Source organism: Podarcis bocagei (assembly GCF_964188305.1).
Source record: "Podarcis bocagei genome assembly, chromosome: 2".
Lineage (NCBI taxonomy): Eukaryota > Metazoa > Chordata > Lepidosauria > Squamata > Lacertidae > Podarcis > Podarcis bocagei.
In genome coordinates this window covers 44411592-44438833 of record NC_138126.1, presented here as the reverse complement: position 1 = coordinate 44438833, position 27242 = coordinate 44411592, and the positions used below count along the sequence as shown (strand labels likewise).

General features: G+C 45.4%; 1 protein-coding gene across 1 annotated transcript in view; it reads right to left on the bottom strand.

Annotated features, from left to right (window-relative positions):
* The window catches only part of UROC1 (urocanate hydratase 1), a 55240-nt gene extending 32188 nt beyond the window's left edge, over window positions 1-23052 (bottom strand). Inside the window, exons 1-10 of the mRNA XM_081184132.1 lie at window positions 22520-23052; window positions 14735-14865; window positions 12139-12232; window positions 9822-9881; window positions 6700-6828; window positions 5009-5070; window positions 4541-4607; window positions 3334-3477; window positions 1719-1807; window positions 137-199 (exon numbers count right to left, since the gene is read on the bottom strand). Coding sequence (XP_081040258.1) covers window positions 137-199; window positions 1719-1807; window positions 3334-3477; window positions 4541-4607; window positions 5009-5070; window positions 6700-6828; window positions 9822-9881; window positions 12139-12232; window positions 14735-14865; window positions 22520-22645 — 965 coding nt within the window. The 5' untranslated portion in view covers window positions 22646-23052. The remainder of the gene's footprint in view (window positions 1-136; window positions 200-1718; window positions 1808-3333; window positions 3478-4540; window positions 4608-5008; window positions 5071-6699; window positions 6829-9821; window positions 9882-12138; window positions 12233-14734; window positions 14866-22519) is intronic.
* Window positions 23053-27242: the final 4190 nt, after the last annotated feature.

Genomic DNA, 27242 nt, shown 5'->3' with positions numbered 1-27242 from the left:
CACCCTTTGGGTTCGGTCAGTCAGCCAGTTACAAATCCACTGAGTGGTAGCATAGATGACACATTTTTTATCAGAACTGCAACATGGATTCCCCACTCCTCCCCTGCTATTGCAAGGTTCATTATTAGCTACTTACCAAAGATCTACCACGTTCCCATGATATCCCAGACTAAGAGGCATTTTCTTCTTCTTTGCTTCTCTGTGTACAAATCAAAAGGTATTAACTTTTAACAATTCAAAAGCAACCTAATTTTTAAAAATTCCATGTCATAATAGTTTTAGGTTTAAAAGATACTGAACAATGTTGCGGGGGGGGGATGTTCAGATAAAGACTTTCAAGCAAATAACAATTTCTAAAATCCTCTTGAAGCTATAAAGTGAGATAAAACTACTCTCCTGACATGCTGCATTTTTCTCATCTACATCCAGGGACCTCTTTGTTCTTACAATCCCCTCCTTGACATCTGACCTGACTGCCTGTCCCATTTCTCTGTATGTCATTGGCTGATCTTCTCTGATGTCAAAGTGAGTATTCAGGCAGGGATGTCACAGATGTCCTGTAGGTACCAGAAACTGTCCTGGTCTTGAGGGCTTGGATTATTACCTTTAAGACTCTGAAGTGTTTGAAATTCCAAAAATGCAGGAATAACTCTTTTTAACAAATTAAACATATACGAATCAAGATGGTACTATGTGTTATTGGATAGTATCTGGCTGATGCTAATCAGGTGAGAGGTTTGAAAGCAGGCAGGCGACTCTTGCTGTTACGTGATATTATGTTATGTGATATTTATGTTAATAGTGTGGTTGTTAGCAGTGATCTGTTCTGCAGTTTGAGCACTGGCGGAGGAAGAGGAGTGCGGGGGGAGTGCACCACCCCCGGCAGCATGACCCCGGTGGGGTGCCATCGCGGTTGCCCCCCCACCTGTGCTGGGTGCCACGCCCCCGCAGGCAGCGTGCCACGCTCCCAGGAGACTCGTCATGCCCCTGTGGGCGGCGAGCCACGCCCTTGGGATACGCGCCAACTCTGCCCCCGCCTGCTCTCTGCCCCCTGGTGCCAGAGCATGAAGCTCCGCCACTGGGTGTGAGATCAAAGCACTAAAGAATTCATTTATGTTCTGCTCCAAAGTGGAAAAATTATTCACACTAAGGCAGGTATGGGGAACCTGTGACACACACACCGTGTTGTTTTTCTCCAACTCCAATCAGCCGCAGTCAACATGGTGAATGCTCAGGGTTGATGGGAGATGTAGTTCAACACCTCTCAGAATGCCACAGATTCCACACACCTGCACTAAGGTGGACATGGCAGAAGATGTGAGCCTTGATTGCGCTGAAAAAATAGGACAAGAATTTTATACATGCAAATTCCTACTTCCAGGAATGTGGCAAGTTGCATGTGTCATGTTTTTCACCACTGCAAAGTCTTAAATTGTTAGCCAGTTTCTGCCCCTCTTCACTACACACCTTTAAAACAAATAGGGGAAACAGATGTCAGGACCAGCCCCAAGAGAGTTTTTTATTTTAGTGAGGAGCACTGACCTAGTAGTCACTCACTTCTGAGAAATGTGAGGTTAAGCACTAGAAATAAACCATAGCAGAGATAGGGCAGAGAGGGTTGTCTGCCCCAGACCTTTTCTTCATGCTGCAGAAAGGTCCTTTGGTGGGATGTGGAGTTAATTAACAAAACGCTAAAGGATGTGTTTATTGAGCCATACCTGAGCTGAGCAATACAGTGGTCCAGACTGCTAGTGATTTCCATCAACCATCCCTGCTGGTGACGCTTTAAGAGGGCCGCTTCATCAACCTGAGAGGTTCCATTAGATAAAATTGAATAGAATTAAACAAGCAACTACTGAACTTTAGAATAATTTGCCTTTAATTGCTTATCTGATTCATTTCCTACCCTTTACCATAAGTCTCCAGGGCAGGTCACAGCAATTTAAAAATACAATATTAAAAACACTTGAAAACAAATTGCAGTTGCAAGGATAGAATGGGTCTTAAAAATATATATATCCCAAGTGTCAAAGGCCAGGGTAAAGAGGTGCATATTCAGCATACAATGGAAACTATATAATAAAGATGCCATGGGCAGATCTGTGGGGAGGGAATTCCTTAACCTAGGGATTTCCACAGGGAATGCTCTTGCCCAGATCACTCCCCACCCCAAACTTCTGAGGGAAGGGGAACTAAAGACTGCTCTCTTTGCTGATCTTAACACCTGAGAGGGTCTGTAGGGAATGAAGCAGCCTTTCAGATTTAAGGGTCCTAAGTCATTTAGGGCTTTAAACTCTATTGTGAGCACCTTGAATGTGGTCCAGAAATGATCTGGCAACCAACGTGAACAGCAGGTGACTGAGACCAGTGGTGCGTAGATCTGAGGCCTAGCCTGGGACAGGCTACTCCTAGCTGAAGAACCACAAATGATCAATCAGTGAGATTTCTGACCCAAGCAAATTTAGAAACAAGATTTTCTCTCCATCATCAGTGGTAAAATTACACGGGTCACTGAAGTCCTTTATTACCCTGTTTAACAGCATAGCTATAAAGCTGTTATTATAGTAAGGCCTGTTTCACATGAGAACATTTCAACTCCATGGGGAAACCTTTTATTGAGTGAGCAAGATGTGCATGTCTGCCAACCACCATATAGCTTGAATTACAATCTGCCCAACAAAATTCTTGTTTGGTTAAGAAAAACAAATTCACATTAGCAAATCCTTTCATTATTGTTCGACTTTTTTTTGTTGTTGTTTTAAAGCCCAGCTGCTGGTTTAAATGGATGGAAGCATTTTTTTTCAGCCAGTCAAGGTCTAGGGCTGGAGTGGGTAAGTTAGTGCGCAGCTCACTTAAGACCACAATCCAAAAGAGAATAAAATGCATGTAACCCCACTGAAAATCAACGGGCTTAAGCACACTTAAATCAGTTTGGGGTTGTGGCCTAATGTTCTGTGTCAGTTTTCACTGAGGGGTTCATAACCTTTAGATAAAATGATGAATTGTTTAACAGTGCAATCCTAAACTTATCTCTTCAGGTGTAAACCCCATTAAGTTCAATAGGGTTTACTCCCAGGCAAGTGGGTACAATACTGTAGTTCGAGGCATTTGCCCCTCTCTAAGCTACTGAAACCTTAACTTTTGCTAGAGTTTCCTTGTAAGCTCTCTCTTCTTAAAACCCACTTGTTCATTAAAATGCCTTAACAAAATCACAAATGAGAGGGAAGTACAGGGAGTGGCCACATGAGAATGGACCTTTTCAGGGGAGGTTGATTTTTTTAAAAAACAAAACAAAACCTAAGCAGAAGCCTACAAATAAACATACAGGCTTACCTCCGCAATAATTCCCACACAGCCAGCAATGACTGCAGCCTTGGCTTGAGCGCCACTCATTCCTCCAAGGCCAGATGTGACAAAGACTTTCCCAGCCAGATTCTCCACTCCCAAGTAGCGACGGCCTGCATTGAGCACTGTTAGCTAAGGCACATTGCAAAAAAGGGTGGTGACTGTGCATGGTACCCTATGGTGTCATTTACCAATGGCGATACTTCTATCGTATCTCCATTTGTTTATCATTTGCACTTCCTATTTCATCTACTCAACAGAACCTTACATGCTCAGGAGTGAGCATGTAAAGGCCTGAAACAAAGCAAAGGAGGCTTCAGTCCAACCACTCAGGATCAATTACAGGCGATTAAAACAGGAGAATACATTTCATTTTCTCCTACACTTCTGTGTGAACCACTGCTCTGGTTGTCCTTCCCATTTGGAAGGTGACAGTTCTGCTGTATTAGTAGTGCTTTGGTGGCGGCGGAAAAATTCCACTCTCATGCACCTGATGCAGAGATAGGGCAGAATTGCCTGCCCCCAATGGAGATGGGTTTGAAGGAGGCATCTACGGTACATGGTTCAGAGACACTGTGGGAAGCCTCTTCCTTAGAGGAGGACTATGTGCTTAGAGAAGCCTTTATAAGGTAATTGTTTTTTCACAAAGCAGTTCCCTTGCAGCACCCAGCTTGAGAGTTGGTGGCTTATATACGTTGCAATGAGCAATGTGTCGCATGGGGCTTGTTATGCATTCAGTGGTCTGTGTTTGCCTGAGCTTGAGTATGGACTAAGGATGCTGAGCCCCTGTGTTCTGATTCGATACATGATATCCAATCACAGAACATTTCAGGATTTGGGCCTCTGCCATTGGCCCTTAAACTCTGAGTCATGATTCGCAGCTTGGAAGTTTAGACAGCCAATCACGTTGGGAGTGGGAGTGGCCCAGGGCTTCAGAAATGTATATAAGCAGTTGTTTTGCCCCTGTTGTCCAGCTCAGTAGTTCAATAAAGGTTCTTGCTGTTATCACTGTGTCTTGCACCCACCTACACTTCAGTGCTTTAGAGCAGAGAATGGAGCAGTGGGTCAGCTCTGCATTTGTTGTTGTTGTTGTTTGTTAGAAATACTAAATAGATCTTTAGTCAGAAGAGAACTGATGCTTCCTTATTCTACAAATGATACATTCTGCCCAACAGTGATAGTGAGCAGTTCTTACCACAGTTCCATGGACTATTCCCTGTGGTCCAATGTAGCAGTAGCTACCTGCTGTCATCTGTCCATACCTGTCAATAGGAGTGAATGCAAGGCAGTTTTTTCAGTAAGCTATGGATGTTGTTTTATTTTTATATATTCTGCCCCTACATTACTCTGTTAGTCTAGCAGTGCAACATTTCCCATGTAATGGTACCCTTTGACACATTTCTCCATATTTCTCTTTTTCTCCATGTAGCTTCCTATAAATTACTCAAAAATAAGCCCCATTGAATTACACAAATATTCACTTCCCCAAGGAAGTGAATGCATGGTTTCAGCCCTTGGGTTACCGGTATATTTCTGCATGTATACATATCATGTTCTATCCCTTCACCATCGCAGGCCTGCTACAAAAAGTTCCCAATTCAGAACTAAAAAGCAGACCTCAGAAATTAATTAGGAACATTAATTAGGACAATGGATAACTTACATTGTAACCCCCATTGCAAATAGTTTCTCATATTCATCTCTGGAAGAATAGTTAGGAATCACCTAAACAAAGCAAGGAAATGTGTCTTATTTAGAGCATTTTGACAGCACTTTTCAGCTGACCAGGCAGCCAAAGAACTGTATACAGGTACCGTAACTAAAATCAGGCCAGTCCCTGTCATCAGAACTGCAATCTAACTGCAATGACACAGAAGGAAAAAGGGAGGAGAGGGGCAAGTAGACACCAGTTCATAAAATTACAAGAATTAAAATAGAAGTCCTGAGGTGGGGATGAAGGTGAAAAGAGAGAGGTGTCTCTGATTAACACTGTGATTCTACCAACTTGCCAGCACAATAAAGGTAAAGGTAAAGGGTCCCTGACCATTAGGTCCAGTTGTGGCTGACTCTGGGGTTGCAGCGCTCATCTCGCTTTATTGGCTGAGGGAGCCGCTGTACAGCTTCTGGATCATGTGGCCAGCATGACTAAGCCACTTCTGGCAAACCAGAGCCTCGCACGGAAACGCCGTTTACCTTCCCACTGGAGCGGTACCTATTTATCTACTTGCACTTTGACATGTTTTCAAACTGCTAGGTTGGCAGGAGCAGGGACCGAGCAATGGAAGGTCACCCCGTCACAGGGATTCGAACTGCCAACTTTCTGATCGGCAAGTCCTAGGCTCTGTGGTTTAACCCACAGCGCCACCCGCGTCCCATGCCAGCACAATACAACCAACCTATTATGGGCGCTCCCCAGCCAAAGGAATGCACACAGCAGATAGTTAACTGTATTGTCAAAAGTAGACACTTACAGTAGTTCCTATGGCTCTGAACACCCACACATAGCAGTCTAGCATCCAGGCAGCTAGTTCCTGGTTTGTGCTTTATCGAGCAGTTGCAGCAACCACACACCTCCATCAGTTTATGTACCTTCCCCTGATGGGCTGCACACACACAGCCAGAGGCTGTGCCTGTGTGAAAACTGCCTCTGCTCTTCCCTCTTCAATCCTCTCCTGGTTCCAAGAGACAGTGGTACAGGAGAGGGTGGGGAGGCACCCAACCCTTCACTTGCCCTTCACTTGCCTGACCTGCCTCTTCCTCCGATCCCTTCTCAGCTCCATTCTCCAGCTCTGGAGCTTCCCCTGCCTCTTGCCTCTGGCTGGTACAGGTCCCCACAAATCACTAGCCCCCTCTCCTGAGCCCCTTGTTTCTCTGACTCCAGCCCCTTGTTTCCCTGTGTATGCTCATCAGTGTCCTGCCATTCCTGACACACCTTACTAATGCTGAAAGTGTGAGGGAACCCATTTGAACAAGCAAGAGGATCTAGTTTTAGATGCTCCAATTATAACTAATAACTAATAAAGTTTGACCCTATATTAATTTGGAAAATTGAAGAATATTCAAGAACACCCAGATCTTTTCCTCTCTCTGTCTCTCTTTTCCAAGGCCGCAGGGAAAGGACAGCAGGAAAAACAACATGATGTTATTGGATGTAGTGGTGGAGGACAAACTCGATTCAGTTTGCATTTAAAGGTGACCCTATCCGATTCACACTTTCTGAAACAAACAGTACGTGAACCGAAACACGGCCAACCTTTGATCAATGAGGCAAAGCACAGTGCATACCAGAAAACACTGTGGGTCGTGACAAATGATAGTAAGCAAAGAGAGGACAAGATGACAGCAGCTATTTACCATGCCGTTGGTTATGACTAATCGAGGAGCGTTGCGGTGGCTGGGGAAGAGTCCCAAGGGATGCCCACTGTACATGACCAAGGTCTGGTCTTCAGTCATCTCAGACAAATAGTGCATCACCAGCCAGAACTGAAAGAGAGAGATAGAATGGGAGAAAGGAGCAGGCTAAGCTTCCTTCTTATATTGATCTGTGCTTGTAAGGCTTTTAAAGGGCAAACTAGGCAAGCTGGTAACAGGCCACCATTTTAGATGAACTGGGTGGGTCACTAGCCAATTCTTACAAAGTGACTTAAAGTGCAACATTGGCAGATGGAAAGCCAGGTAATGTATCACACACAAACACACACACCTTCCCCCTGAAACTGCTTCTCCCCACCCATTTCCCCCCCTTCCAGTTGGATTCTGAAACTAGAAGTAATGCACATGGAGGGGTGGTGGAGAGCAGTGTTTGGGGGGAAACGTGAGCCCTGGGCTTATACTGAGTAGTCCATCTAGCTCAGCATTGCTTGGCGAGGCCCCAGGCCCCGCAGTTCCCTTAGATAATAGACACATGGACACAAATGTTTAGGTTGATGGGATAAAATAGGCCACAACTTTATTGGTCACAGATGTGAGTGGTTTGGCTTAGGCATTGGGTGAAACCAGACTATATCCTGATACTGCCTGTCTGCAGGGAGTCTCATAAGGGTAAACCACTGGTAGGGGGAGCCCTATGATATACATCAAATCGGGGCACCCCAGGGTCCACGATGGGGTCGTGACATGGCCCTAGGCCATGCCCAGGCTTCGGACAGGATCCACACCCCCAGATCCCTTTAACAGGATACCCTTAACGAGGAGGGGCAGGCGGAGGCTACAACCTCCTATCCCATAAACAAGGCCTACCCAATGCCTAACCTTACAAAGTTGTGACGATTGCTACAAGGTAGGGGGAAACCAAATGGCTGGTGCCAATTTGCCAAGTGGAAAAATTCCTACCTGGCCCCAACAATAAGGCAGCCTACATTAGTCCGTGGCAAGGCTGATGTCAAGCAATACATAAAAAAGAGGGGGGGTGGAGAGCAGTGTTGGGGGTAGATATGAGCCCTGGGCATATACTGAGCCAGTTCATCTAGCACAGCATCGTCCACGCCCTGGTGCCTTCCAGTTGTCACTGGACTACAGCTCCCTCCATCCCTGTCCATTGACTGTCCTGGTCGGACAGATACTGGGAGTTGTAGTCAAATGACTTCTGCAGAACACCAGGTTAGGGTGCCTGGTCTACAGCGATTGGCAGCAGCTTTCCAGGGTTTCAGACAGGGAATCTTTCCTAGTCCTCCGTGGGGATTGCACCAGAGGCCATTTGCACGCAAGGGATGTGCTCTACCTATTAAGCTCGGGCCCTTCCCCTGAACTAAGTGGGTAACGGCTCAGCACCCCTTCACATGCCACGTTTTCAATTGCCTCTCCTCCCTGCACCAGAAATAACACTTCCAGGAATAACGTTGCTACAACATCTTTACAAACGGTCTCGTTTTTCATGAAACAAAACACCGAGAACAAACTGTCCTTATCGCAGTGAAAGAAAATCATTCATCCGACTGCTGTTCTTAAGTAACCAGTGACAAAGGCATATTGTTTTGCTCCGCTGTGAAACTCTTGTTAGACATCACAGTCATATCAAAGCTGGACGTGGCTGCCGGTCCAAAGGAAGAGATAGCAAGTTTCCAAATGTTGTGTTTTCTGAATGTCACCTTGCTAGACGCGAGGTGCAGAATCATGTTCTTTCCCTCTTTTTCAGAACATCATGGTTGTTTCAGGAAAGAAAGCTGAAAGAGTTTAGCTCTGCCTGGGGACCTGGGAGTCCTAATCCCAGATACAGCAGGGGATTATTGTGGTTCCCGAATGATGAACCTAAAGCACTCTGCATCTGCTCAGAAAACATTCAGACTAAATGATATTTAGGGTGCTTCCAGATTTGTGTTTCTGGTTTATGCAAGGTGTGTGCAGCATCCAGTGGCGTAGTGTGGGTTGTCAGCACCCGGGGCAAGGCAAGTAATTTGCGCCCCCTAACACCTAACCTAACCGCCGCTGCCAGCTTCTTCTTGCTGCTGCCTGGTCTGGTCTGGTGTGGTTCTCTCCTGCGCTCAGCGCTGCGCTGGGCGGCCGCTGCACTGTCCCTCCCCCCAGATAGTCCCTCGCTCTCTCTCCGCACCGCACACCTGGCACCCCCCCTCCACAGTGGGCGGCGACCCGGCGGCTCGGATCGGATTCGCACAGCCAGCACTGCAGTGAGAGAGAGTGAGTGAGCCAGGTAGGGGCAGAGAGCTGAGAGTGCGAGCGCACGCCCCCCAGATGTTGCGCCCGGTGCGGCTGGCCCCCCTGCACCCCCACGCTACGCCACTGGCAGCATCCAAACAATGGCATAAAAATGCCAGCCCATATCTACCCCCACCCCCATTTAACCTGGATTTACCCTTTTCATGAAAAAATCTGTCAAGTTAAAGTTATTTTAGCCAAATAATGACACCCCCCCCCACAAACCTTGTAAAAAGGTAAAGTTAAAGGACCCCTGAGAGTTAAGTCCAGTCGCGAACGACTCTTGGGTGCTCATCTCGTTTTACTGGCCAAGGGAGCCGACGTTTGTCCGCAGACATTTTTCCAAATCATGTGGCCAGCATGACCAAGCCACTTCTGGAGAACCAGAGCAGTGCATGGAAACGTCATTTACATTTGCACTTTGACGTGCTTTTGGCAGGAGCTGGGACCGAGCAACAGGAGCTCACCCCGTCACGGGGATTCGAACCGCCGACCTTCCGATCAGCAAGCCCAAGAGGCTCAGTGGTTTAGACCACAGCACCACCTGCGCCCCACAAACCTTGTAGCCTTCTATACTTAGCAGCAAAGAAAGCAGTCACAACAGGTAAAACAGCTGTCACCCCACCCCCAAGCCCCTATAATTCAAGCACTGGATTGCTCTTTTGATATTTCAATATTTCTTAAAGTCAAAAGCCCCAACATGGATTTATTGTCAATAACAGCCAACAACTTAGTCACATCTTCAACCAATCAAAATATGGATGTGATGGATTAAATAAGAGCATGGTCAAGCAAGGCAAGCAACAAATCAATCAACACCATACCTGTGCCCAGTTGCTGAAGACTTGTCCATTCCCTCCATAAGTTACAAGTTCCTGGGGAAACTGCAAAGAGCATATTTTAAAGTATTTTTAAAACAGCGTCCCTTATTCCAGTCTCAAATATGATTAAATCCAGTTTAATCAAAACACTGCTTAATGAGCACATAGCAGAGCTTAAATCTGACCAGGGGCATTCTAGACTGTGGCCTATTCAATTATCCTCTGTGCTGCACGAGCTCCAGAACGCCAGGAGATAATAGCTTTTACCAGGTTGTGCCTATGGCTTCTATTAGCACCCGCCACTTCTTAGGATGCCTCTAACCTCCACTGATTCACAAACTGTAAAGTCGTTCACCTCCCCGTGTCTCCAAGCTATCCAAGCTCCAGACAATAAGCAGCAGAACCAGCGTGTTGATATAGCTTGCCTTTCAGTAGAAATGAATGTTGGTGGAGGGACAGGGCTGGCTCAATACATTTTGCTGCCTGAGGTGAAGGACAAGATGGCACACTCTTCCAAGGCCCAGACATAGGCTACCTGGACTGGGTGTGAAATCTTACTCAAATATAGTGGTACCTCGGGTTACATACTCTTCAGGTTACATATGCTTCAGGTTACAGACTCCGCTAACCCAGAAATATTACCTCAGGTTAAGAACTTTGCTTCAGGGTGAGAACAGAAATTGTGCAGTAGTGGCGCGGCAGCAGCAGGAGGCCCCATTAGCTGGAGTGGTGCTTCAGGTTAAGAATAGTTTCAGGTTAAGAACAGACCTCCAGAACGAATTAAGTTCTTAACCCGAGGTACCACTATACTAGTAAAAGGACTGTATCTTCAATTTATTGTCACATGACTGTTTTGTGCATTTTAACTGCCTGTTTTATTACCATTCCTTGATGCATCCAAGCAAAAAAATAAAAATTACTTAACATTCCCTATCAATGTGGTATTTGTTGAAATATTTATAGTGCTAACAACATTATTCATATTTTTGTTTATGGGAATGAAAGAACACCAACCATCTGATTGCAGGAAATTGCTTCATAAGCTATGAAAATGTATTCTAAAAACAGTCACACAAGCTGTGTTAGATATAACAAACTATGAATTTTTCTAATAGTTTTATTCGCAATAAAATCCTTTTTGGCAAGTATCAGTGGGATGGCCGAGCTTGCATTTTGCCAATGATTTGATGACTGTCAGAAATAGTATCAGATCGTTGTTGATACATAGCTTGCCTTTGTATTTTGTCTTCATAGCATAGGGTAACATATTCTTATTTTGACTAAGCAAACTTCAAATCACTCTTGGCTTAGCTATTCGCTATACCTGGTGGCAGATTAGGTGATATTTTTCCACAAGGTGCTTAAACAAGGAGTTGTTTTGAGTGATTCTTACAGCAAGATCTCACATAACTTTGACCGAAACTTTAAGAGGGGAAGGCTGGAAAGAGTAGGGGCCAAGTCCATGGCTTCCTTCAAGAATATTAAAAATAAAAACAATATTCAAACCGGATCCATAGCTGTGCTGAAAATTCATGGATGGCAAAACTTAGAAAGCCATTTTGCTGGATAGTCTTCAGAGGAGGACTAAAATCGGTTTTAGGAAGAGCTCAAAAAAGCAAAAGAAGAAAGTCAAATATTGGCTGGAAATTATTTTCTGAGAGATGTCAGCTCAGCCCTGTTTGTTTTTAAGCATCACATGCTCTACCTCAGAGTGGCATGCTAATTTTGCACCTCCACTGTTCTCCCGGTGGTGCAGCAATAAAACAGCTAGCACATTTGCAAGGGTAAGCAGGGTTCGGTATGGTCTCAAATTGGATGGGGGACTGTGTGTTGGGGTTCCTACATTGCAGGGGGTTGGATTTAGATGACTCTAGAGGGTCCTTCCAACTATGATTCATTAAAATTTATGGGGAAAAGTGGCAATGCATTGATTAAAAAAAATTAATACATTTCATCCTTTGTTCTATTTCAGAACAATCGAAGCAGAACTGGTATGTGTCAATTCACAAAAATCAATGCATTGTCACTGTTATGCCAGTGTGGTGTAGTGGTTAAGAGCGGTAGTCTCGTAATCTGGGGAACCGGGTTCGAGTCTCCGCTGCTCCACATGCAGCTGCTGGGTGACCTTGGGCCAGTCACACTTCTTTGAAGTCTCTGAGCCCCACTCACCTCACAGAGTGTTTGTTGTGGGGGAGGAAGGGAAAGGAGATTGTTAGCCGCTTTGAGACTCCTTAAGGGGAGTGAAAGGCGGGATATCAAGTCCAAACTGTTATCTGTTTGCTTTCCAAGACTAAGCCTTCCACCGAGGAATGTTCATTACCTGTGCCACTGCAGGGTCAAGATTATTCATAATCATGTGCATTATTGCAGCAGCTTGGATGGTCTTGTAGGGATATTCCTGGATGGGGTAAGCTCTGAAATTAAAATACACCAGTGAGGAAATGAAATAATTATCTTCAACCTTCTACAAGTGCGTACTTGGATTTATCACAAGCAAATCCTAATAAAACCAAAACGAGAATAAAATGTTTGATATGATGGTAGAATCAAACGGCATCATTCTTCTTCTCCCCCCCCCCAGAGTGATCAATATTTTCAGAGATTTCTCTGCGTATTCAAAGTACTTTGAGTGTCCCTAGCAAAACGCACCCCCACTACAAAAGCTTAACGCTATGCCAAAAATTACTTCCATCTCTCCCCCCCCCCCCCAGCCATGGTCCATCAGTTAATGAGAAAATAAATTGCAACAATTTCTGGGATATTCCTATGGCCAGGGCACAGGTCTTTGTTTTGCTTACTGTGTTTTCAATGTGGCCACTGAGTTTGTAAGTGTCCTTACTTTCATTCTACATATTATCTCTCCAGAGGTTTGCATTCTGCAGCCTTTCTGGTGGCATCCTTCCTGAAAACCCATTACATACTTGCCTGGGCTTTCACAAAAAGGCAGGAAGGTGTGTCTCACAGCTGTTTGGTGCTATTTTTTAAAAAGGTGAAGTCTTTTTACTTTTAAAGAATCAGGTAGGTAGCCGTGTTGGTCTGACACAGTCGAAATAAAAAAATAAAATAAAATAATTGTCCAGTAGCACCTTAGAGACCAACTAAGTTTGTGCTGGGTATAAGCTTTTGTGTGTATCTGAAGAAGTGCGGATGCACACGGAAGCTTATACCCAGAACAAACTTAGTTGGTTTCTAAGGTGCTACTTTTAAAGAAGTTAGTGTCAAATCATATTGTTGTGTTTCTTTTTTTAAAAAAAAAGTAAAAAAGACTTCCCTTAGAAACAAAACCAACAAGTGCATCAGTCTCAGGCAGTCAGTTGCCAGCCTCTCTGGCTTCCCACGCTTGAATTAAAGCCCAATTAAGACTCAATGAGCCCCTCATGGGGGAGTTCAGATCAGGAAGTATGGGTAGCCAGGGAGGCTTCAGAGCACTGGAGAAATCATCAGTGGAGAGAGAAACACGAATGCCTTCCTTGGTCACCTCACAACAAGGAGGTAAACTCAACCCCAAACCCACTGAAATTCTAAATAAATTCTAAACTGCTGTGCAAATGAAGCAGAAAAATGGAAGCCTCTTTCACAGGGGAAGAAAACTTTTAAGAAATTGGAGGATGCTGCACTAGCATAAACTGATCAGGCACAAAATGATGTCCATAATTTCCAAATTCATAGACCTGGAAGATGCTTAATACCTGTGCTTAATATTTGTAACAGGTCCCATTTCTAGATAAGAACTCCCTTATTTGTGTATGGATTTTACATGGATTCTCTCTCTTTCTCTCTCTGCATATGGAAACTCATTTAAGCTGGGGGAATTAGGGCAGCCAGCTGTGCTCATCAGAAATCCATCAACTAATTTCAAACCCTGCATCTGAACGATATGTGTCTATATAGCTTTAGCAGCTGGACTCACCCCCATGGACAAATACATATCAGGATGAAAATGAAAGTTTGTAGCCTTTGCAAGGTTAGGAAGTCATTTTCATTTTGTTTTTAAAATACTGGTGCTCAGTTTTATAGCAATGAATGGACTGGAATTAGCGCTGCCTGTCTAATATTATTAGCTGAGTTGAACAATATATAGAACAGATGGGGGGGAATCTTCTCATTTGCTGCTGGTACCACCAAGTTAGCTCCCAAGAAGAGGGCACTGCTGTATGCTGTGCTGTTCTTGGCTGCCCCCAGTGAAGTAGGCCACAAAGAGGTAAAGGTAAAGGTACCCCTGACCATTAGGTCCAGTCGCGGACGACTCTGGGGTTGAGGCGCTCATCTCGCTCTATAGGCTGAGGGAGCCGGCGTTTGTCTGCAGACAGCTTCCGAGTCATGTGGCCAGCATAACTAAGCCGCTTCTGGCGAACCAGAGCAGCGCATGGAAACGCCATTTACCTTCCCGCCAGAGCGGTACCTATTTATCTACTTGCACTTTGACGTGCTTACGAACTGCTAGGTGGGCAGGAGCCGGGACCGAGCAACAGGAGCTCACCCCGTCGCAGGGATTCGAACCACTGACCTTCTGATCAGCAAGCCCTAGCACCACCCGTGTCCCCACAAAGAGGTACTACACTGTAACTACAGAACCAGCGATTGCCCAGCAACACAAAGAGCCAACAGGAGTCTGATTAAAGTCACAGACTCTGGCCTACTTCCTTGGTCTGAGCGACACCTTTAGCACAAAGACCAAACTACTGTCAGATTCAGCAATGGGCCAATTTACCTGCCTTCTTGCCGGCTTCCTAGCTTGCATTTCCTCCCCTAGCCTGCCTATTTGGAGACAAGTGGCCTTCTGTCTGTTCAGTTTGGTTCATGGGCTGTGCCTCCACATCAACTCACTCTGACGGAATTCAGGTACAACTCTAAACAGACAAATGGCTTTCACTCCCAACATGCCATTCCACGTAGAGCCCTCCTCAAGCCTTTACCTCATCTCAATGCGGGGGCAGAACCTGTACATGTAGATATGTCCATAGAGTCTCAGCTCCTTGGCAAATTCTGGCGCCAGGACTTCGTGGAAGCTGGAAGGGAAATAACGCAAGGCGTTCTTCAAAGCCAGCTGCACAGAAAGAGAGAGAGAGATGGAAGCCAAAAGAAAGTGACCAAGTGGGTGGTTATCATAGCTAATTAAACACATGCATTTTTATCAGCCTGAACGGGAAATGTGCCCAGATGCTGCAAACGTATTCAAGGGCACTGACCGTTAATAAGTATGAGGCTCCAACAAACAAGGTAGCACAGCACTTTGAATGGGATCTTCCCACCCTAACCTTTGCATAAACAAGAGGCTATCCTGGCACAGGCTCCGGGCTGCACCCGTTCTCCAGAGGAGATGGAACAGCAAGCAGAATCAGCTGCAGATAACAGACATGCCAGGAACTCCATTGTACCATTATATCCAAGCACAACATGATGCAGGACACCCCTGGCGCCTGTTTGACAACAGAACTTTGCCAAGTCAGGTTTGTAGCTCCATTGTCACACTGAAACCGCACAGAAGGTTCAGTGCATGCTAATCTAATGGGCCAAGATCACCCAGTGCTGTGCCAAAGAAAGCACAAGACTTCTGTGCTCAAATGTGCTAGCATTGCCAAATGCTGGGTGGGTGATCTTGTATCAGGAGCAATCAAAAGAGTGAGGAGACTGGAACCAAGTTCTATGAGAAACAGTTGCACAATGATAAGATTAGCCTAGAGAAGAGAAAGTGTCTTCAAATATCTGAGGACTGTCACACAGAAGATGCAGCATACCTCTTCTCTGTTTTTCCAGAGGGCAGAACTGGAACAAATGAGTGGAAATTGCAGGAGAGCAGAGTTTAGTTAAACATTAAGAGAAACTTCCTAACAGTAAGAGTTAATTGACAGTAGAATAGACTAGCTCAGGAGGCTGTTCATTTGACAGTCATCTGCCAAGGATGCTGCAATCACATTCTGTGATTCAGAGTAGATGATCTCCAAGGTCCCTTCCAACTCAACCCCACCCTGTCACTTTGTGGTGGCACCTGCCATATGCCCTGAAAGGGATTCACTGAAGCCTTTTCTTGCTTTGGACATTTCTGCAGTTGTTGCAGTTTTAATATTTTCTGAGAACCATATACGGTTCATCAAAACGTGCTGTTTGTTACCTTCACCTCAATCTCCAGGGAAGGAGCAAAGTCTGAATATTTTAAATAAGTAAAATATGCCAGCAGGAACCCCAACAATACTTCAAAGGATAGTTGTTCCTCCAGCAGGCAAATCAGATAAAATCTTTCCTCTCCTCCTCAGTAGGGTCCTCCTCATGTCATTGTCATTAACTCTTTTTTAAAAAAAAAACCCCAACAAACTACCATATGGGATATGAAACAAGGAAATGTTTGTTCACTTCTCAAGTTCATTCCCTGCTTTGGAAATTGTGCATGCTATTAAATGTGTGGGAGCCCCAGCCCACCTGGGTGGAGTAAAAAAACTAAAACCATAAAGCAGATCCTTCTACATCCAAACTTCAGTTACCGTATGTAGAAATTTCATTGCTTCCACCATGAAAATGCTAAAGGGTATAGTTATCTGCTCTTCTTTGTGAAATCAAATAAACAGGCAGCAGAGAAGGGAGCTGACTTTAGCCTTTGGCTTGCATGGTATACGAGGCCAGGAAGCCGTGGTGAGATCAGGGCTGTACAGGCACATTGAATTGGCTCTGCCAGCGTATTTGCACAGCCCTGACCTCACCGCTGCCTTGCCTCCCACTCCTAATCAGTGACAATGCTGCTGCCAGAAAGCTATTGCTCCCATATGGAAAGGAAGCTCCACAGATGGCGGTGCCTTCAGACTATGCAAAAATATGATGAGCTAGCCCAGTGTCTCCATGCTCACAAGATTCAAGCTCAACTTGAGCAGCATTTTAAATATTCAATCGACATTTTAAAAATACTGTTTGCAGCTCTAGGCTCAGTTTTTAGGAAGAATGGGTTACAAATCACAATCTGCTATATATTTTGCAAATGGGCTTGTCCATCAGCTCTCTTTGTTTCCAGGCACCTCTTGAGATATTGTCTCCCAATTTGGCACAACATTTCATGAGATGGTGGAATGGTCCTGAACCAGATCAGTGATCCTCCAGAGCTGCTATCTTTCCTGGGAGGGAAGTTCCCATTGGTACCAAGTCAGAAGAACACAAGGAAAGCCTTGCTGGACCAAGCCAGAGGCACATTCATTTCAGCATCCTGTTCACATTGTGGCCAACCAAATGCCAGGACCCCCACACAAGAACACTCTTCCCACTTGTGATTCCCCACAACTGGTGTTCAGAGGAATACTGCTTCTGACCGAGGAGATGCTACACATAATGGCCAGCAGCCACTGACAGCCCTATTCTCCATAATGCTCTAAACTACTACTCAAGTAGTGGTAGCAGCCTAGCAGTAGAATAGTCTTTAGAAAGCCATATCCATTATTTTGGCACACTGTGTGGAAACAGGCTGTGATGCATTTCAGACACTGAATGAACCCAATTCCCTTGTTGTTTGTGGCTTAACATCTAGTCATCTGGAATTGACAATGCTGTGCCCTTTTCCAGGTGAAGACTTTTGCATCGAGCGCAATGACCTTCACGTGCAAACTAACATGGCCATTTGTCCTAATTTACACAGCCAAGTACTACAGACAGCTACATTTTAGAGACAAAAGACTCTTGTCTGCAACTGACAGTTCTAGATGGACTCTACTTAAGAGGCTAGCACAAAGAAGATGAAATGTGTTTGTGTTCTACTAACGAAGGTAATTGGATAACGATGGGCTATTTGTTGGGCAAATGTCTTTGTTGAATTGGCAGGTGAAGCCACACGATGAAGAGACATCAACTGGCAGGTGGAACAATAGATGCTAAAGCAACAATCTGGAGAGCTGGCGAGGTGTTGAATTTTGACAGGCTGCAAATTGTTCAAATAAGCATCTGCTTTGTGTATCCAAACAAGTTAATTCAGTGCGGCTCCAGTTTTCCATGTGCAAACAGGAGTGGCCAATAGGGATGGATGGATCTGATCTCCTAGCAGCAGTGCCACCGTCTAATACTGGGACAGAATAGTGGCGGTGTCATCAGACCAGTGTGCCAATTGAGTGTGCCCAAACTGCCTCAACCTTGATGCTGCCCTGCTCTACATCTGCATCACTCTGGTATGCAGTAGTGGCACTGCTGCCAGGTCCACAGTGGCACCTCTCTTCACTGCTGTCTCCTGTGTGGAAATGTTTCAAAGCATATCCTTTTGGGGAGGGGTGGACCACTGCTCAATAACAGAGCACATGCTTTGCATGCAGAAGGTTCCAGGTTGAATCCCCGGCATCTCCAGGTAGGGCTGGGTTGGAGGACATGCTGCCTGAAACCTCAGAGAGCCGCTGTTAAGTCAGTGTAGACCAGAGGTTCCCAAACTGTGGTCCACGGACCACTTCATTCAGGTGGCCTGTCTGGATTTGAAGGCGGGAGATGGTATATTCAACATTCATATTGATTTTATTTCTTACACTGTATTACAATTTGAATGCTAAGGAATTAAAATCACAATGCAATGAAACACACTGTGTAAGAAATAAAAGAAACCCATTAAAAATACTGTTAAAAACCATACAGCACCTAGCACATGGGTAGGCAAACTGAGGCCCGGGGGGCGGATCTGGCCCAATTGCCTTCTAAATCCAGCCTGCATCTCTGGGTTATTTGTGGGGCATAGGAATTCATTCATCCCCCCCCCCAATACAACCACAAGCTCTGAGGGGCAGTGGACCGACCCCCTAATGAAAAAGTTTGCTGACCCCTGACCTAGCACAATGCATTATAATTGCTACAACAGGCAGAGAAACCATCAAGTGGTCCGCTAAGATGCTCAACCATTTTCATGTGGTTCAAGGGGGTGAGGGAGTGTGGGAGCCATTGGAGTAAATGATACTGCCCTAGATAGAGCCATGGTCTGGCTCAGAATAAGGCCATTTCCTAAGTTCTTATGTAAGGCAAGTTTACTCTTTAACAGGGGCACAATGAAGCGATGCAGGCTATCTATGTATGGCAGACAAAGGAAATGCAGCAGAGAGTCCTATGGTATTGTAGGATAGCAGAGTAATACATTTAACAAAAAAATGTTGTTTTTGCTGCATCAGGCCAACACAGCAACCCTTCTGTAATTTGCCAAAGGAAGACACTGTCTTTCTTAGGATTGGTTAATAGTAAAGCACAGAGACTTCTGCCTCTGGGCAGGGAAAAGGAGGAGACAGAGGATGTTGCGGCTTTAAGTCCCGAGCAACAAAGGGGCTTGGAAGAAAGAGAAGTCAGGAACCATATATGGAAAGAGCCTTGCAGATATGGTTTGGTTTATCCAAGGAGATTAAAGATGAGATGGTGGAAAGAGCCACGTAGCTCTTCCGAAGGACCCTGAAGCACGTGGCTAAAGCTCTCATAAAGGCTTTATATTATTGCCAGAAATAGAGATGCATGAAAACAAAACATGAGAACAGTTTTGGGTTAATACTGCAAATATAAATTGAAAATAAAGCGCTGCAGATACACAGGCCTGATCCTCAGCTTATATTAACTGGCATTGTTCCCTCAGCTTTGGAACACATTACAGTTACACTGCCGATTCTACTTCTAATACTGCTACTACTATTCCAATGAATTATATTATCATGGCTGATATTATTAATAGTCACAGCAACAATAATCATTTATATTAATTGCAAACTTGTTCTCCAAGTGCTGGTCTTGGGATGGAGCAACTGCCCTATGAGGAAAGGTTACAGCATTTAGGTTTTTTTAGTTTAGAGAAAAGGAAAGCAATGGCTTGTCTATATTTCCACTGTCCTGTGCCTAGAAAGCATGGCTTTGAGCAGTTTTGTCTTTGCCCCACTGCTTTCCCCCAGAAAACTCACTCTTTAGTGCTAAATCAGAGCAGACATCATTCTGGAGAAATCCCCAATTGACGTTTGCTCTGATTCAGCAGTAAAGATTGGGTTTCCTGGGGGAAAATAGCATGGCAGGCAAAAGTGGATGAGCCCAAAGAGCCAACAGGATAGAAGTTTATAAAATTAGGCATGGCCTGGGGCAGGGGTCTGCAACCTTTAAGACAAAAAGAGCCACTTGGACCCATTTCCGAAGAAAAAAAAAACTGGGAGCCGCAAAACTCGTCATTATAAAAATAACCTTTTTGTCACTTTTTTATCATTTCTTTGTTTGACCCCTCAGAATTACTCCTCCTCGTAGAAATAAACGTTAAATTAACAAGTTACCTTTTTGTGTGTGTGTGTGTTCTTCACTCCCCTTCAAAACAGTGACCAGCGTACATGCCGCCTTTCAATGCAGTGACCAGCTTACATGCCCCTTACAATGTGGCGGGCGGGCGGGAAGGTGACGTCGGGACGGTGTGTGACTAACGCACGCACCGCCCCCATGCGACGTCACAGCCAGTACAGTGCCCGCCACAGTGGGGAGTGTCAGGGCGCACAATGCACCTCCTCCCCTCGCTAGTATCCGCCCCGGAGCCGCGGCAAAGGTGCAAAAGAGCCACATGCGGCTCCGGAGCCGCGGGTTGCAGACCCCTGGCCTGGGGAAAGTGGTCTGATGCCAGATCCTATAGAGAAAGTAGCAAGGCTAACAGGCTGTTGCAGGACCACAGACAGCTCCCAGTGAGCAACTTGCTCCCACAAAAGTTGGGAGCAGACTAAACCCTTTTAAGCTTCTGTGTCCAGACTCCCTATTCCAGACTCCACTGCCTTGTAGACAACTTCAGAGTCTTAAAGGGCCAGCTCTCTGGCCTGAAGACAGGCACTCTGGCCCTGTTCCCTAGTTTCTCTCCTGGTGTGCTCCCTGCACCGCTGAACCAATGATGTGTGGTGGGAGGCATCCAGTTTCTCAGGGGAAGGAGCCTGTGATGGTCCAGGCTCTGGCCCTATAGGCCCTGGTGGTCGACTCTAGGAGATTCTTCTGGAGGCTGCTGTCCAGCGGCCTCAGTTGTAGTCATCTCCTGCTCTCCAGCAGTTAGTTCAGGGCTCTTAATCTGACCTGGCTCCTTAGTACGTGCCTCTGCAGCCTCTGACTCTGTGCCTGGATTGCTGTGGCTTGATTCAGGGGTCAGGACAATGCAAACTTGGTGCAAAACCATCTAGAATCAGCTCAACCCCTCTCTGGACAGAGAGCCTTTCCACCCACTGTACCTCTGTCTTGTGTGGATTATCTCTGATCTAGTCAGAGGCAGTAGGCCTCTGAATACTAGTTTTGGAAACCACAGGAGGAGAGACTGCTCTGGTGCTCAGATGCTTCTTGTGGGTTTCCCACAGGCTTCTAGCTGGCCTCCACGAGAACAGAATGCTGGTTGAGATGATCTATTGGTCTGATCCAACGGGCTATTTCCCTCATGAAAGCCCCCATTGGTCCTAATTGCCCTCTGTCAATGCAAGGGACACACTAATGGATACAAACCCATGAGGTTAGACCCACTTTGCAGGATGATGCTATCTAGGAATATAAGCCTGTTACATTGAAAAGATACATAACATTTAAATTACCTGCTAAATACGTTTGGAGAAAGCGACTCACAAATATATTATGTGCCAAGACTTTTGAGCCAGCTACTGCCTCTCAGCCTAATACAATAATACAGGGTGAATCCTTTAAAAGAGGCTCACCCTGTGCAAAGATGCCACAAGTCCTCTCTGATTCAGAGTAAAACAATCCTGGAAGCACTCTCCTGGGAATTTCTCACTGGTTGGGGAAGCGGTGGGCATGTAACAATACTTAAGAACCCAGCAGGCAGCTCAGTTACTGCTTAGTTAAACAATTATTTATTTTTTGGTTGCCCAACCAAAGAACAAATCATTAACTCAACTCACTCAAGGATGAGTCTCAGTTTGAATATGCCAGGCCAATCGATTTCCCCCCAAATGTCCCTCACCACCATATCATCATAGCAGTTTCTTTTTAAAGGCTTGAGAAACTAAGTCAGTCTCCTGCACAGACTGTTTTTGTTGAAAATTGAGAACCTATAACCCTGTAGACAACAATTCACTTTGTTTATTTTATTTATTTATTTATTATTAAATTTATATTCTGCTTTTCCTCCAAAAGGAGCCTAGGACTGAAAACAAGTTATAAAATTATTTTAAAATCTCAAAAACAATTTCAGTATGAATACAGCCTTGGATAATAGGTCAGTATCCATGACCATTGGTCATTCTGTCTGGGGCTGATGTGCACTGGAGTCCAACATCTGGAAAGTAACAAGTGGCTCATCCCTTCCTTACAAGAACACATATCTCTGTATACATAAATACAGTGTTATTCTTACATTCTTATGTTAAAGGGCAAGTCTATCCATTCCTTTAAGTTTACAAAGCTAAGCACACTTACTAGAAAATGTTCCCCTAGAACATGCACAAGCGTTATTTAGGACTGGGCTCTACTTGTGGAAAGACATGTTTAAAAATAAGCAACTAAATCTATTGTCTAATGACTAAGCAGACAAAAGTACTTCACGCTTTCTTTGCTTCACTGAGGGACAACAGAAGGACCATGATGATTGCTTATGGTCTCCTCTTTTGTCTAGGCAACATGTGTCTCTATAACCAGTTTCTGTGAATATTTTTATTCCTGTGCGTTTGGGGAACCGGGATGCCACAGATACCAGCAAAGGCTGAAGTTCTGGTGGGTTTAAACTGGTGTGGGCACCCAAAGAGATCCCATGCAAATGTTCTTACCTTTTCTTCATGAGAATCCAGGTTGGGAGTCCTCACGGGAGCATGAGGGATTCCACTCTTTCGGCCCCTGTTCTCTGGAAGAGGGTTCAAGGGAAGCCCGCCACAAATTTCTTTCAGGCTGGACATGGCTTGTGAGGGGATGTAATTAGAGGAAGAAGATCATTCACAGAGAGCTATTGCCTGAGGGGCAAGACAGAAGATAGAGGCTCTCTTTGGAGAGTCCTGGGGGATCTTCAGCAACTTTGAGGTGACCCCTGATGAAAGCAAGCTGCTCACTGGCTTTTGTATGTGCACCTGCAGTTCTCTGGAGAAAAGACACCATGCCTGTCAGACACACCTATTCAGTCTCCACAATCCTATTGGCTTCTCCTGCCTCCTCCTCCTAAAGAATAATTCACAGGCCTACTGATTATTCTCTGGCCATTCTTTGCGCATGCTTTTGGGCCTGTCACTTTGAACCACATTCGGCAAGCTTATGTACTTTGCACACACACACATTCACTACTCTGAGGGGCCTGGTGGGTTTTGCGAGGTTTTGAACCAACTGAAAGACACAGCAGTGTGTGTCAAGTTTAAAAGATTCTACAATCTGACAAAAAAATCAAATCTTCGTATTTGCGTGTTTTCATTTGTGGGCCTTAATGTAGGTCACCTTTGAGACTCCCCTATCTGATTATAGTAGTAGTAGTAGTACCCTGCCCATCTGACTGGGTGACTTCCAACAAATATAAAAGCATAACGAAACATCAGACATTAAAAACTTCCCTATACAGGGCTGCCTTCAGGTGTCTTCTAAAAGTTGTATATTTATTTATCTCCTTGACATCTTATGGGAGGGCGTTCCACAGTGTGGGCTCCACTAGTTATTAAATCCTCTGTTTACCACCTTTGGGTTCCAGTAATCACTAGCAGAGCTTTACAACAGGTAAAATTCACAATAAGGTGATGAAACATACATATATATTTTTTAAAATCACAGCAACAAAATGTCCTATAAAACTGACACCAACATGTAAGTCTACAAAGAATCATGGGAGCCATACAGCAGCAGCATAACATAATGACAAAAGCTCCAAATTGCTCTAAAACAAGGCAGCCCTTTTCAGGCATTTGAAGGAGCAATGTGAACTCTCCTCAGGAGAGATTTCTATAATGTTGGGGCCACCTTTGAGAAGCCCCTGTCCCATGGCAAGCGCCTTGCTTCTCTAATCATGAGAAGGGAGAGGGACTCTGAAGAGGATCTCAATACGTGCTTGGCTTCATAGAGGAGAGCGGCACAACAATCCTATTCCATTCATTTGGCTGCCTCGGTCAGTCAATTTGGGGTGTCAAATTGCTGATTATTTAACTTATTCTTATCAGGCACTTCCAGACCATCATATTTTAATACAGATCTCTCACACTTCTGGGTACATGCTAGAATAATATGCCTTTTACACAGTAAGAGCACACCTTCCTAATTCACCCCCCACCAGCCCCAGTGATGAAAACATGCATAATGGGGTGGGCAGAGGGGGGAGAACTCAGATGAACCAAGGCAGAAGTGAAGTGCTTCTTACTATCTTAGGCCTTACACACATGGCCCACAAATGCCTTGGGGAAGAGAAAGAAAAGAATGAAATATTTTTGCAGATCAGGGAATTAAGTCAAAGGCACATTTGCCGAGGGTGGGGACAATAAGCCTGTTATCAGAGGGCTGCAGGCCTGGAAATCTGGTTGGAAGAAAGGAATGAAGAAAGGAAAGAAAGGAATGGCTGGTGGAAATTTTGCCCCTGAATATGTCTCACTCATGCAGTCACTAGAACTATTGCAGAAAGAGATTAGAAAATCCACTTTATGGCTCCAGTAGGCAGCAATCAGTTCTGGTGATACAGACACTCAGGGGCTAAAAACAGAGAGTTGTGGAAATCGTAATGTGACCCAATAAACAGACTGCTTGGGAAGATATAGAAACTAGGGTTCAAACCCCACCTAATCTGCAGATTCGCTGGGTGGACTTAACAAAATTCCTGTCATTCAGCATTGACACACCATCTGTAAAATGGGTATAATGTAGTGATGTATTTTGTGGTGTTGCAGCAAGAAGACGGGAAAGGATCACAGCAGGGAACAATGATCAGTATGCTTGTACGCAACATGCAAACATAACCACACACATAGTTGTGGAAACATTTTGTGACTGTGGGTAAGCTAGGGGTGGGGGAACTTCAAGTCAGCACGGCATGGTAGTGGCCCTCTAGGGCCTCTGTATCTGGCCCTAGATACTCTTCCCAGACCACAACCTCTCTCCGCAGGCTACACTCATCACTGGCCTGCTTCCCACCCCAAATATTTGTGCCCAGCAGGAAGGTGACCTTGAGCTCTCATAATGCCTTCTGCTTGTCTGGGTGAAGGCTAGAGAGGGTGAGTGTGAAAATCAGATAACTGCTCTCCCACTTTTGCCTCTGGCCACACAGAATTGGTGCCTGCCAAGATCCCCTGCCCCTTATTTATTTATTTGTAATAAAAAACAAAGGTTGGCCTTTGTTGTTGTTCATTGCTTGGAAGGGGCTTCTCTGTTCAGTGTGAGGCTTTTGTTGTTGTTGCCTGTGTTAGTACATATGAACAGCCTGCTGAATCAGGCCGATGACCTATCCAGTCCAACATCCTTTTTGTCACAGTGGCAGAAGAGTTTTATCACTTTGCAGGGGTACGGGGAGGTATTTTTGAAAGCAGTTCTGAGCACCACCGGTTTGTTGGAAAGGAGTACGGCAAGGCTGTATATTGTCTCCCTGCTTATTTAACTTATATGCAGAATTCATCATGCGAAAGGCTGGGCTGGATGAATCCCAAGCCGGAATTAAGATCGCCAAAAGAAATATCAACAACCTCAGATATGCAGATGACACAACCTTGATGGCGGAAAGTGAGGAGGAATTAAAGAACCTTTTAATGAGGGTGAATGAGGAGAGAGCAAAATATGGTCTGAAGCTCAACATCAAAAAAAGAAGATCATGGCCACTGGGCCCATCACCTCCTGGCAAATAGAAGTGAGAGATTTTACTTTCTTGGGTTCCATGATCACTGCAGATGGTGACAGCAGTCACGAAATTAAAAGACGCCTGCTCCTTGGGAGGAAAGCAATGACAAGCCTAGACAGCATCTTAAAAAGCAGTGGAAGACAGGAGTGCTTGGCGTGCTCTGGTCCATGGGGTCATGAAGAGTTGGACACGACTAAATGACTAAACAACACCACCATGATGTGGGTATTTGGCAATGCCCACAACAGTTTCTTACATTTCCAAATCTGTCTCCATACGCAAAAGTGGCTGAGGACACCTCTAGTCTTTTTGCTGTAAGAGACTTGTCCTGGCTCTCCTTCTGGAACGTTGCAAGGAGAACTGAAAACACGGAGGACTGAATAAAAAGTTCTAAAGGGCTGGGCTGAGTTTCAATATCATGAAAGGGCAGCTAATGGTTATGTATTTCACTTGCAAAGACACTTGTGGGATATTCTGTCTCAGATGCAAACAAACGAACAAAAAATCCCACCTTGGCTGGCCTTGGGAAGGACACGCCTTGAATTGGAGCAGGGAAGTGATATACTGTTTTGCCTCTTGCAGCAAAATAACTTTGCATGAGCCTGTAAACCCCAGGGGGATGGAGAAACCCCAGCCTGCACTGCAACCAGTCCGCCAAAGCATTGCTTCGTTTCCAACCAGCTGCAAAAATTCAATCTTACTTTTCCCTGATAAATCCAACTTCTGCTTCTCCTCCCAGACAGGCTCTGGCAGGTTATTAACGCTGCTCGTTAATCAGCATCCATCCTTAGTGGTCGAAGCCACTAAGCAGGACAGCACATGTCCGATCACAGCAGCAATTTGTTAAACCCTCCTCCTCCTGGACCACTTTGCCTCTGTCGCCTGCCCGCCTCGGTGCTATGCGCAGACGGCGCCTGCTGCTGTTGGCCGTTATACCTGACGGGGGCGCTGCGGAGACACGAATCGACCCCGAGCCTGGCCGGTGCGAAGGGGGGAGCGACGGAGGAAGGAGCGCTTTCCCCGCCGGGCATTTGGTTTTAAAGGAGCAGGACAGGAGCAGCGTTGGAGCCGGAGGCTTGACGGGCTCTTGCGAAGTGGGGGAAAGGAGAGGCTCTGCGAGCGAGCAAACGCGGACACGTGCGTCTGGAGAGCGGCGCAAGCAGCCGAAGGAGTGCGCAAGTGAGATGCAAAACACAGACACGCACACGTATCAAAGGACAGGAAGAGGATCACATGTCAGAATAATCCCTTTTGCAGCCAGACGGGGCTAGAGGGGACCGAGGTGGCCGGCAGAGGCGATCGCCGCGGGGTTGGAGAGACGCGAGCAGCTCGGCGCAAAGAAGCCTCGCCTCCAAAAAAAAATTAGCTCATCGTCATTTTTTTATTTATTTTATAGAAGGCACTGATCCAAGCCACCTGAAAGTGAAGGAAGGGGCTATTCACCAATCCCCACAAAAGCCACCCAAGCCCTGAGCTGCCCTGAATAGTAGTAGTAGTAGTAGTAGTAGTAGTAGTAGTAGTAGTAATAATAATAATAATAATAATAATAATAATAATAATAATAATAATAATAATAATCCATTTTCTTTTAAAGCCGGTGGAATACATAGGATCGCCTCTGAGACACCGACGATAGTCCAAAGCGGGTGGGGGAGAAGGCCGTGCTTGGGCGACCGAGGAGGGGGTGGTTGGGGGGTGAGAGG